The sequence below is a fragment of the Limulus polyphemus genome, unplaced genomic scaffold (genome assembly GCF_000517525.1).
Source record: "Limulus polyphemus unplaced genomic scaffold, Limulus_polyphemus-2.1.2 Scaffold5027, whole genome shotgun sequence".
In the NCBI taxonomy this organism is placed as follows: domain Eukaryota; kingdom Metazoa; phylum Arthropoda; class Merostomata; order Xiphosura; family Limulidae; genus Limulus; species Limulus polyphemus.
Genome location: NW_013670637.1, coordinates 17,866 through 31,888, shown reverse-complemented (window position 1 = coordinate 31,888; position 14,023 = coordinate 17,866). Strand labels below are relative to the sequence as shown.

General features: G+C 33.5%; 1 protein-coding gene across 3 annotated transcripts in view; it reads right to left on the bottom strand.

Annotated features, from left to right (window-relative positions):
• Positions 1–14,023, bottom strand: part of LOC106472028 (putative ferric-chelate reductase 1 homolog) — a 43,101-nt gene that overhangs the window by 14,431 nt on the left and 14,647 nt on the right. For 2 of the 3 annotated variants that reach the window (XM_022400630.1, XM_022400629.1), the window contains exons 2-6: positions 8,538–8,765; positions 7,983–8,122; positions 6,300–6,391; positions 2,298–2,385; positions 1,292–1,504 (exon numbers count right to left, since the gene is read on the bottom strand). In XM_022400630.1, coding sequence (XP_022256338.1) covers positions 1,292–1,504; positions 2,298–2,385; positions 6,300–6,391; positions 7,983–8,122; positions 8,538–8,748 — 744 coding nt within the window. In that variant the 5' untranslated portion in view covers positions 8,749–8,765. Of the gene's footprint in view, positions 1–1,291; positions 1,505–2,297; positions 2,386–6,299; positions 6,392–7,982; positions 8,123–8,537; positions 8,766–10,628; positions 10,656–14,023 lie in introns of those variants that run through there. The other variant, XM_022400631.1, reaches the window with a different exon arrangement.

Genomic DNA, 14,023 nt, shown 5'->3' with positions numbered 1-14,023 from the left:
AAGATGAATTTACAAAAAAAAGAATATATATACACCTACCTATTGTAATTAACCTTACTTAGTGTAATTAACCATGCCTACAGCAGTGATTGGCTCTCAAGGTAATTAGTCTTGACAGTGTGGGAAATTTACACTGTCGAGGAATATCGATCAATATTTATAATGGGAACTGGCGTTCTTTCACAGGTGATGAATGGGGTTTGGGGCTAAATTAGCCTGGCGCTTGGTGGCATTAGACAGGTGGCATTCTTATAAAGGTTAAATAACATACAAATTGAGTTGGGACTTACGAAAACTGGCGCTCTTAGCCAGGTGGCGCTGTTGTGGAGGTGGAGCGGTTAACAGGTTAGACTGTATATATATAGACAAACACACACAAATTTCATATTTAAGGTATGTTATATTAAAATGCTTTTGAAACTTCATCTTGTTGTTACAGTCTATGTTACTACATCTGATCATGCTGTATCTGCTGGCCATGAATCTTGACAATAGCCCTGCAGTGTAGTTTTCATTGCAAAAGACTCATTGTAAGGCTGTAATGTCCAAAGCACAGCACTCCTCCTTACAGCTTTATGTAGCCCACTTAGTGTACAAGGATGACCGTTTCCCACTGCCTGTGTCAACAGTTCAGTTTCACAAATCTATAGACACTGCATATGAAGTCTTGACCTGTATATCGTTTTATGGAATAATACCATGAATATGCATTTCATTTTTCAACTTCTTGAGGTATGCAACTGTTGAACTGAAGGTATGACTGATAACCTTATCTTGAACTCATACCTTGTTGGCTTTGTTTCCAGATGAAGATCCTTCTTGATTATGTTGCATACTGTTGTCTTGGACTCATGGACATCATTTCCATTGACATTTGTATGTGTAGATTATCAACTGTTACACTTTGCTTACCATGGCCTGCAGAATGATTTATTACAAGTCTCATTCTGGAAAGCCCTGGTGCCCGAAGTTGATTTATATTCCTTTGTTTTTCAATGCTGTTAGTGATACATTCGTCTATGGAATTTCAAGTCCTTGATATGAACACATCTCTATAATCTGAGCGTATCAATCAGTTTTCGATGGCATCACACTACCTAAATAATGCCAAGCAATGTCAATGTAGTTATAGTATGTTTCATGCCATTAACATTTTATTTTGACTGTGGTTATCACGTGATAAGCTGATTAGCATATCAAAAAGTGTTTTAATATAACATACTAAACCCTTAAGTCACTAAATCAAATATTTGAATTCCATATTTTTCTAAAATTACAGAGTTTGATGTACCATTTTGTTATCTTCCGACATACCAACAGCAATGTATTTATCAGAAGATCCTAGAGCACCAGTCATCTCAAACTCTACCTCACCTTCTCTGTAAATATAAATTAGAATTACACTACAGCTCTTGTCTCTGATGCAAAGTGATGGCATTCCAAAACAACTTTTCTTCTGAGATTCACAGTCACTGTACAAGTTTACTGAGGGCACTGGCTTTCTCTGTATGTATAAAAAAAAAAATGTTCAACATTATGACAATGAAATCACTATATATTTATAATATGCACCAAAATCAATGAAGAAATGTGATGAATGTATGTTTCAATCACACACACACACGCACACACAGTAACATTACTGTATATTTTAAAAAGTAGCAAAGCTAAATTGAATAGGTACACATTTAAATGCTTTTTGTTCATATGAAAGTAAAAGGCACTAACTACCTTTTTTGTTACTGAATTATACAATTTCTTTAGGCACAAGATTATACATATATATAGACTTTGCATAACTTAATGCTGCATATAAAATTAAACTATAAAGTCATTTATCTAAAAGCATTAGAACAGTTGACTACCCCTGAATTAATAATGACAAAGTTTAAAAGCTTAATTTTGATCGAGACTTTCATGCACAACCTAATAGTAGATTATGTTTGAACATATTGTTAAAAATATCATGATATTTGGTTTCACAATTGAGAATAATCCATCAGCATAAACTTAAGTGTTTTCTTGCAAAATATATAATCACAAATATAATCCACAATTATATGCATCACAAAACTACACAGTACATTTCAATGTTATAACAGTGAAAATCTGTAGTGATTTTCATTTTATTAGATTCAAACCCAATAACTTTTAGATACCACATAAATGCTCCTCCAAATGAGCAAGTGGTTTAAATCTGCTTGCAACTGCTAACAAGACACTTTTTATAACAACTTGAACTACCACACCTATACTTATAAAATCTAAATAAATGATTTTGAGATTTCAATACTCACCACCGGTTGAGGAGATGGACCAACAATTGAAAGAGGTAGAGTATCAATATTTATCCAAAATGTCTTGAAGTCTTTCAGTACTGTACCTCTGAATACAAAGGAAAAATAATAATGTGTCTTATTGATATCCTTAATACTTCTGTTCAATTTCACCTTCCTATGCCATACCATTTGTGAGATATGATGCCTGAATAGTGACACTTTTTTTTATAATCATCCTGTACACAGTAATGTAGGATACAATACAGCTATACCATGAAACAATAAATAACCTCCTTGACCAAATCGGTATATAACTTTGACCTGATTTATCGGTTCTTAATTAGAACCCCCCCAAAAAAATAAATAAATTTGTATTTGTGAAAGCTATAGGAAAGTGAGATATGTAGTATCTGCATATTACAACCCCTTGTCTTTTATCTTCAAGCCTTTTTGCCTTCAAGCCAATTTTAACCCATTGACTATAGCTGCTGTAAATGTGTTTGAAATTTTAGGAAGCTGTACACCGTATATGACATGCTTGCATTCAACTGCCACAGGAGAACTGTACCTTGTACAGCAAATCAGCAGTCATTGAGTTAATTTTAATTTAAGAGACAATATGAATTTAAAACATTATTAAGGAAAAATCACATTAAAAACTGTAGCCCTCGATTGGAATTAGTGTTACACCATAAAACAAATAGGAATGTGTAGAAGGAGGGGCAATCAACCCCCCAAAAAGATAAGAAGAACCTGATAATAAAGTACCAGATGTATACTTCACTGTTTTGGCTGTAAAACTACAGTACAATCTAGTGTCATGCTACATATTATTGGATTTTAACTTTAAGAAAATCCAAGAGCTTCCAGGGATCTCCATAGAACCTTCCCCCTCCCCCATACATGGGAACAGCACAGTTGCATAACATATTAATTCAACAAACAGACTACATGCATATGAAACCCACAGACATGACAAACAACCACAACTAACACAAAAGACAGCTAAATAAACTAAACTAAACATAACAAACATAAATAAAAGTAAAAACCCTTCAAGAAGTAAAAAAAAAATTCACAAAACTCGCAAAATGATCTCTTGATTGAATATAATACATAGAGAAAAAGTAATAATGAAAATAAAATAAGTTGGGAAAGTGTGAAACAATGAGACTCAGAGCATAAGGAAATCTTATAACTGTGGTATATCAAAGGGAAAAATAATGTGTAGTCATCAATAAAATTCAGTTAGGAGAAAGAAATAAAATAAAATCATCTATATGTATGTATATATATTATAAAAATCTATGTGTCTGTCTGTGTGGCATTTATCTAACTACTCCTAGGTCGCTGGACCATTCTCAAACAAACTTTGTGGGATGAAAGGGGCATGTTAATTGGGCATTGCAACCCCTCCACCCCCATTACTGCTGTTATTGAGCATATATTATCTTTGACATAAGTTAACGTTAACTACATTCACAGATGGCGCCACCAGGAAATAATTATTAAATTTTATATAATACAACATGCACACAGTGTGGAGGGGTGCAACAACAAAAAATGGCCACTATTACTGTAATATTACATAAACTCAGCTGAAGTTTCTACTCAGCCACCATAAAGCTGATCTAAAGAGCATTTTATTTAGACATACCAACTTCCTACTTTGACCCGTGAGCTTTCAACTTCAGCCCATAAGACACCTCTGTGGCCAATGATCATCTACTAATTAATCATGTGAAACACTGTGGTAGGACATTAAGAGCACTCCTACTACCACTACTTTGTCCATTACCTCTTCCTACAAAGTCACCCTGACCATTGCACAGTGTACACCATGTTTTAAGTATATACATATTGAGTTCTTAAAGCTCATACAGAACTTTTGGTGAGATAATAAGATTTGTGTTATCATAGCATTCACCCACACATTTTTTTTTAGTTCATAACTCAAACAAAATACAGGTACCTCAGCTTGTAGGTAATAAAATTGGACTAATGTAACACATGACACAAATTGAATTAACTTTAAAAGTACATACACAAACACCCTTTGCAATAGTCAACTATAACATTAAAGAAAAAATATATCAGCACATAATCAGAAAGAAACGCCTTTTAATAGTACAAAAATGAAATAAAGATTGCAGAAATAATCTTTCACACAAGGAAAGAAGGAACCAATGTATACATGCTTACAAAACTCAGATTCACATATTAAAATGGAAATCACTAGGTAAACCTGAACATAAAAAGTAATTAGTTCAAGTATATACTTATATGTGAAACAATTTCTTCAAAAATTGTTTTGTTCACTTAAGAAAAAACTTTCAAAAAAGTTGACATGTGAGATATGCAACAAAATAGGTTACAGATAACACACAGGTGTGTGTGTGTGTGTATAACAGTAAAAGAAGAATGGACATTTATGTACAGATACAGATATACTTACTAAAACACAAAAAATTTACATATTCACATGTTGTGGGACCTCAGGAGTAATGGATGGTGATCTAAGTGGCTCACTGTACAGACTACCCCAAGAAATCTAGGCAGAGCCATAATTAGTTACCCTTTCATGGCAGATTTGAAACAGCATCCCCAAGTTTGGCTAATCTGCATGAGTGATTCTGGATGGAACAGGACAAGGTTCAGTTGTCTTGGTAGGTGGAAAGAAGTTTTAGAACACTGATATAGGTGCTGAGGAACACTCTGCATTCAACATATCTAAGTGAACTAAGGTCCTCTAATCTTACCCTCAAAATAGGTTGGCTTTCTGCCACAAGTTTTACCAGACTGCAGAGTTATCTCTTGAATGGTAGCTCATAATGAGTACAGGATAGAAATCAAAGACACAAACAAACTAACACTTCCATAACAACTAGATCCTAGTTGGTTGAACTAAACTTCTGTCTTAAATGAGGTAACCTGAGGTGTTCCAAATGTGATGGACCAATCATATAGTTATATGATCTTTGCAACAACAAGAAGTTCATAGATTTAGCAGTTGAAAGGACAAGGTTAGTGGTTTGTTACAGGTGGAATGAAATAAACAAAACATAGTGTGAAGTACATCAAAATAAAGAGTTCATCTACAAGATAAATGGACGGTGAAGTGAACAAAAGCCAATCACCTGGTGGAAAAGACTATTGCTTTTTTGGAAGAATAAATTAAATTAAATGTCTGAAATTAAATAAATGAATAAATTGTATTTAAATGATATGACAATAAAAAACTGCCTTTAATAAAAGAAAATGTTTTTTTGTTTGTTATTAAGCACAAAGCTACACAATGGGCTATCTGTGCTCTGCCCACCACCACGGTTATCGAAACCCGGTTTCTTTTCTAGCATTGTAAGTCTGCAGACATACCGCTGTACCACTGGGGGGGGGGGGCAAAAGAAAATGAAATGAAAATAAACTTTGCTTGAAAATAAATTGAAAACTGTTTGATCTGTTAGATAAATGAAAAGGAACATGTATAGTCAGCAGGCTAAACAATCAAAGAAAACATTTATAAGACTTAACAAGTGAGTTCTAGTGTTTCAGTATCATAAATAAATCTCTGAAAAACATGAAAACTGCATTCACAATTCTTATTCCCTCTGTAGCTGACTGATCACCAGTACTATCTAGAGGCATCTCTGCTCCATGTGACAGTCTTAAGCAGTTTCACAAGCACAAGATGATGTAAGATATAATACAAATATTCCATAAACAGAAAGTAACATATAGGGTAACATTAGCCAATGACTTTAAACAAATTTAGTATGCTATAAATTAGAACTCCAGAAAAATGTAAACAATTTTGTAAACACAAAATAAATGCTATAGGAGAGTGGATAGACATATCACTTGATTCAGCTAATGATCACATAGCAGAGTAAGCCATCTCAACTTTACATGGAAAATAAAATCCCAACATTACTTGTCTATCAAAAGCGTGGTATGAGTATTGGTACTTTTTTGTTGAGAACTTCACCCCTGAATTACACTAATATATTTTTTACGTTTTACCTAAATATTACTTCTCCATTGAAGTTGGCAGGAGGCGTCCATGTTGTTGTAAATTCTCTTTTTTCTTTAGTATTTTTGTGAGTCACAGCACTCTGTAACAAACAGAAGTAAATAAATTAGGTTTTATTTCACAGTTGAACAGTACTTGAAACAGTTTCTTAAGTATTTTTTAAATCTGAGTAAATCTTATGGCAGGAAACGGAGTAGACTTTTTAAAAGTTGAAATCAAATATGCTGCAGAGTAATGTATTGTATTTAGTTTTCAGAATTATGTATTCATTTGGCTTAAGCACTTAGGAGTTTGCTCATATAAATTTTGCCCTAGATGTTATTGGAGTTACCAACTACAAAATGAAATTAAGAATAACCAAAAGTTTAGAGATTTAATAGAAATCAGAGGGTTAAGTATGTTATATCAAAATGATTTTGAATGTTTAACTCAACAAATTACATGAAAACCACAACTGGTATAAAGTTGCAGTGGAAACAGCATGTACCAAACCTACATTTTAACACTGTTTGGCATTACATAGTTAGTGTGATACCATTGAAAATTGATCATTTTGCAAGATTGGTGCAAGATATTAATACACTCAGATAATGAAGTTGTGTTTAGATAGGAATTTTAGAATTTCCAAGGTGGAAATGTTTCTTGTACTTAATGGTACTGAAAAACAAAAGTATATGAATCAACTTGGGCCACGAGGACCATCTAGAATGAGACCTGCAACAATTAATATCATAACCCCAAAGTGGCATCTTGTAACAGGTGAGAATCCACAAATACAAAAATATCAGTGGCAAAAGCTGTCCATGTGCTCAACCATTGCATAAATCAAGTAGCTGGAGAAAGAAATGAGTATTCATGGTATTCCATATGAAGACATACCTGTCAAGTTGCCAGATGTAGTGATTATTGATTTCTGTGAGATTGAACTGTTGAAATGGGTAGTAGAAAACTGTTGTTCTCATACATTAGACACTTTGTTGAAAATAGCAGGGCATATTGGTGTGTCTTTAACACAACAACCTTAAGATTAAGCTCTTTGAAACTGAAACTATGCTGCAGGGCTATTTTCAAATGAACAGCCACTGAATAGAGAATGGCCAGATATGGTGACATAGACCATAAAGATGTAATGAGACTCCAAAATGCTTTTATTATAACACACTCAACCTCTGTACAGCATAAATTGCCCATTCAAAAAAGCACATCCAAATGTTTTTGAAAATTTTATCATTTCGTCAAATTTTTGAGATAAAAATTATGGATTATTCAAACTTTTAAACAGTTCACAAGTTTATAAATAACATGTAAAAATAATTAAAGTGACTTAAAATCTGAAATATGGGTTTTTGGTCACTACTCCCACACAAGAAAGTAAAAATGTTGCTGGTTTATCTAAAAAATTTACAGACATTAAGATTTATTAACTGTTGTAAAGATATTTAACTTGTTTATTTATTGGTGAGTAACAATGCTCAAAAGCCTCATCATTATATCCAGTGTTTTATCGTTCATATATTCTAATCAATACGAAACTATATAAAAAAAGCTTGGTATCATTTGATAACTCTAGATAACAATATTGATAACAATAGACGGCCCTTTTGCATATTAATCCTCTTTCTTTAGTCATGAGCATAAAGAAAAGTTAAACAAAAAGTACAAAAGAAACAGACCTTTGCTGCATTGCAATTAATAACACGACTCATATCATCTTCAATAAACGATCCTTCAACGATATGGGATGGATCATCTTTCAAACGAGCTTGTACAAAAAATCCTTTGAATATCTCTCCTTCAGAAGCAAAAATTGTAACTGCAAAAGAAGTTTTGAACAGTTGTACATCAAATGTAATTATGCATAAATACGTATACCTAAATTTAAGTGAATATTAATTTCAAAATTTTATAACTGATCATCGATTCACATTTACTGCTTATAAATATATATATATCTCCTGGAAATGATTTGAAAATTAGTTCTGCTACCAATTTTAAACGAAGAAATAGATTTCCTTGGATGTATTTGTTTTGAAGACAAAGCTATACAACGGGCTATGTGTTCTGTGCCCAATGCGGATATCATAACCATGTTTAATTTTTGTAACATTAATTGAAACTTTCCTAATGAACGCAATACACTGATTATTTTTAAGGAGTTAAACCTTAAAATGTTAAACTGAACATTTATCGACATTTACTTAAATAAATTCAAAACAAACTAAAGATACCTTGTACGACATCTCCGTTTGATCCAGATTTGATCTCGCCTGATAGTGTATATGGTGAAGGAGACTTCTGAGGAGACTCGCCATGTTTCGGAATCATATTTTTACATGCCTGAGGTGGAGCTCCACTTCTTAGTGTTGAACATTTAGGAACGAAACAAGCGGTAGCAATAACACAAATGATAACCACTCTCGAAACACCAACGTTCACCATGATGTAGAAGAAATTATCTATATGTGAAAAACAAAAGACTTAGGACAAGATGGTAGAAAAATACAGTCGTCTGACAACCATTCTTGCGTAATTAAAATAAGTAAAATAAATATTCTCTTCACAAATGTCTTCCACGTTTTTACATACAAATAACAGAAAGAATAGAATTTATATAGTGTCGCCAATATTACAAAAAATCCACTGTGCGAGATATTAACAATAAATCAACCCATGTTGCGAAAAGCTAGACAATGTGACACTGACGAAAGCATTGAAGTCCTTTTTGGAAAATACACGCTGTGCTCCTATTTAGGTCACTCGATATCGTTGGACACCAACTGAAATTACTGTTGTTACTTTATTATGCACAAAACACCGAGTCTCCAATAAGTCAAGAGGAAATGGCAGGGTGCGGTATGTTCGCGAAACACGAAGGACAAATGACTGAGTTTAACTCGGGCTGTTAAATAAATAATAATCGACCAATGAGCATGTTGTAATTTCTATATTATAATAACAACTAAAATTACAGTTATACTTGGTCAATTTACCTAAGAATCACTTTAAACTGAAACAAGCAACATAGAACACTGGTGTCCATTTCAGCTTCATGCACTACCTAATAAAGAGCTTGTCACTAAAGCAGACTTACTATTAAATCTAGTGCACAGTTCTGTAGGCGAACTTACTGAAACACGCTATATAAATATGCCACAAAATAACATATGGATAAAATTAATAACACACAACGTGACTTAATTAGTCGTTCTCTGCACAAATCGCGACTCTGCAGCTTTCAAAAACACATATCTCACAGATCACGACCAAGAAACAGGCTTACGATAGAGTATAGGCGTACCAGGCACTAAGTTCAATCCTGAGAACTGTCTAATCTCTCTTCTCTCATGGTCAGCTAGTCTACCTACACTATTGTACTCACTAATGGTTCTCTATTAATTGACAACGAATATTACCATGTTACGTTCTCAGAAAATCCCCCTCTACATACGTCATCAAGGTATTGTAGTAATCCTTACCAGAAAATGAAATTTAAAGTCTGACATATTTTCTGAACCAATTAAAAACTTTTACACCACTTTCATTAATGTCAAAACTTCGTGCAATGAAAGTCATGAAAAGAAGCTAGTAAGACAAATGCTAATTGTAGTTTTGATAACAGGTTAAATTTCCCATATTTTATTACACCCCACATACGAGATCGTTTACAAAGATTACACCATCATACTATCGTACGTTTTCTCTCCTTATGTTTTTAATTTTTATTATTTATCCAATCTTTTGTCCTACCAAGAATCTACAACTTAAAAACCGAAAGTCTTAACCTTTAAGTCCTGAAAATTGTTTATCTTTTACGCCCACGTGTTCTCAACTTGTTCTTTACAGAGTTGAGTAACAATTTCAATGTAGATCAAGGGCGTTGTTTAATCTAGATTTGGCAAGTTCTGTTACCTGTTTTACGAAACTAACAAAAACTGAAATATTTCTTTCCTTATTCTAACAAGCCATTTCCAATTAATCCTCGACTAAAGCGGCATAACACTATATAGCGAGTATTATATAGCACGGCTGTTTCTATTCTATTCAAATTACTGACCAACGCCACCTTTTGGTAACGACAATGCGTGGAAATTGCGAGTAGATCAAGAGACAGATTTCCAAGAAATAAAGCCTTTGAAAGTGTTTCTAGGCCATACAGTTCTTTCTCTTATATCTTATAGAACAGTATCATGAACTTGTCTTGTAGTCAAATTCTCCAGGAAAATAAAAACAACTAGAAAGGCGCTCAAAGACCCCCGTCCCGCAACATATTGAATTTTTGTAGAAACCGACCTAAAATATACACCAAACAATTACTCAACCTGAAAAATGAAGGTCGATGTGCCAAGATGTCAATTCTATGTCAATTCTTTTCTCGAGTTTTGACGTTTTTTTTTATTATTATTTCACAATACCAATTTGCTACCATTATAGCGAAAGTGGTTGACCTTTCAGATAATCAAGTGGTCCTTCGGGGTCATCAACCTTTTAAACATATTTGATCAAAATCAGATGAAACTTTCCGAGTTATGTAGTTCGCGCGCGCATATATACACACGAGTGGAAAATCGTTGAGTTACGCAGATCACGCGTGCGCACATGCACACACATATACGAGTGAAACAATATATCCGCTCGCCGTCGGGCGGAAATAAATGTAATTACAATGGCTCCGTAACGTCAAACTTATTCCAATTCACAACTGAACATTAATATAATAATTATTTTAAAACATCTAACAGAAAGTCGTGAATCGGTGGTTTTTAAAATACAAGTCATGATTCGGTGAATAATATTAAATTGTAAATAGATTCATGAAACGGGAAACATATTGTTACGACAGCGGAAGTCGCGCGACGCTTGGAGCATGCGCTGGAGTTCTAGAAAGATCGTGACTGTTCCTCGCAACTCTAGGCTTTTCTAGGCATGCTATGTTCTCGTATATAAGCCGGCAAATAAAGTGACGGTGGAGAGATAAATTGCAGACAGAGAAATATAGAGATAGATAATCGAGTCAAGCCGTAAGTAAAATACATGAATCATTGTGAATTCTAGCGTGTGTTTAAGTGAAAGTGACTGTGGAAATTAAGTGTATTACAAAGTTGTATTGAGAAAGAATAAACTAGTTTTATTTAAGAAAGGGCTTGTATCGCTGAAGTTTTTCGGAAAGAATTTCTACGGAAAATTAACAAACGACCAGAGACGTAGCAATATATTGGTTAATGATGAACACAGCTACAGAAGTAACGAATAACATGTTTATTGAACGTTTCGGAATACACAATTTCTTTATTCGGCAAAATCCTACAACAAATGTAAAACAGTAATTACATATAACAACACGAATGTTGAATGTGTGTAAAAGCCAGTAAATGAACTTGGATTAGAGACCCACGATAAATAAATATGTACTTATACAGCTGATAAGAAGTAATTCAAACAAACTTAACGCAGAAGAAGTTATAATTTAAATAAGAGAGCTGTTGTTTAATAGAAAGACTTTTTACTTTAAGTTCCAAATATTTCTTCTGACGAAATCTCTACTTTAAAAGAACTTGCAAATAATGCCGATATTATTGTTCCCGACCTGACAAAGGTAATATTGTTGTCCTGTTGGACAGAAAAGATTACATAAACAAGATAAACTTATCTTATTTGACTCCACCAAATTTAGCCTACATAACATAAACGTTCTTAGCCTTACTTTAACGAGAGGAAAAGGCTCAATGCACCCATTAAAAATTAAAAAGTCAAACACTATCTCTCAAACTACTTTTGATCAAATTTAGTAAGCCTATGGCTTCCGACTCGATATATTGTACGATTTTCTTAGGGTAAACAAATTGGATCCGCCACTCAAACCTATACTTTTTATTCTCCGCACATATTCCTGTAACTAAAGATCTAATCCCATTGTTACAATCACTTACAACCAACAACGTTATAGTAACGACGCGTTATTTGTTGTTAATGAGATCAACTCACTCCACGCCCAAGAATATTATTCCCAGCTTTGAAGTAGTTCCTCTTTTTATCAACATTGCCGTTAATGAAACTATCAACATCTGCTTTTCTAATCTTTTAACAAATCAATTACAGCTAGTAAATGGCTTCAATTCCAAAAAAATATAAACAACTCCTCGAACTAGCTATCGGCAACATTCCCGTTTTTATTCAAAAATTGCCTTTTAGACCAAATAGGTGGCGTTGCTATGAGGTCGCCCCCCCCCCCCTCCTCTCAATTGTCAGTTCGAGCAATCACGGCTTGGCAACTGTCCGGTTGAATTTAATTTTAAACCGATCCACTGTAGAATGTATGTTGGTAATACTTTTGTAATATTTCTTTCTAAAGTTCATAAGCCTAAATTTCTAGAATGTATAAACTCATGTCGCCCCAACAAAAATTTTACTTGTGAATCTACAACTAGAACAACCTTAGTTTGCCACTATTAGACATACTTTTAAATTGTGACCCTAACATTTTTTTCTACGTTCACCTACCGACAGCTTTTCCCAACTACAAACGTAACTTGATCACTTGCTTTCTTACTAGAGACTATACATTTGTCCTTCCTAGTTATTTTTCTCTGTGCAACAAATTAAAATTGTACATCTTTCTCTTAAACAAGATGGATACCCCTGACAACGGACTTCAAAAGTTTCAGCTACGAGCTGCACAAATTTGGAACTTCATTCATTAAAGGGACTCTTCTTATTAAACAAAATCTCCCAAGCTAAGAGAATAACTTAGCTTCTGTTGAGTTAGACTTGTTTTAATTTCCTCTTATTAGATGTATATATACACTTACTTATAAGTATACGAATATTTCTGTTCGAAATTCATGTTGTTATTTCTAAATAATGTTTTATATGTACCGTAGGAATTTCCTGAAGATGGAGTGTGTGTATTCCGAAACATTCAATAAATATCATTATTTACATTATTTGTTACTTCTGTAGTTATGTTGTTCATCATCAAATTCTAAACATATGTAAACTGCTTCACTATTGACTAACTTACGGATAAATTCGTATACCCTAACAGCTTACCTTCAAGAAAATTTAAAGTTATAATCTATAACTGACGCACTTGTACTTTTAAGCCTTGAGCCAGATATATTAAATTTCCTTTTTCTTTTAGGTGCCCCCCAGTGGCACAGCGGAATGTCTGCGGACTAACAATGCTAGAATCTGGGTTTCGATACCCGTGGTGGGCAGAGCACAGATAGCCCATTGTGTAGCTTTGTGCTTAATTACAAACAATTTTTTTTTTAGGTTTCAGTGTTAAAGTTTCGTTACAATCTTATATGATCTAATTTCATATTTATCTGTTCTGTAAACCTGTCTATACACTAAGGTAAATTCCCGGATCGTGATTATATTCTTGAAATTAAAATAGGTGTCGTTTTTGTGTTTTTTTGTTGTTGTTGTTGTTTCTTATACACGATCCCTTAAACAGATCACCTTATTTCAGTTTTTTAAAAATACAAATGAGAACACCTTGATTTCGAATAACTCAGTTAATCATCCCAAAATCCTACAAAAAAAAAAGCTTTATTCAGTTGAAATGGATAAAAACAACGATCAGTTAAAATCGTAATTATACAACGTGGTTCAATAAAAATAATCTACTACTTGGCCATGATCAAACTTGACCCAAACAAATATTCAATAATCTACTACTTGGCCGTGATCAAACTTGACCCAAACAAATATT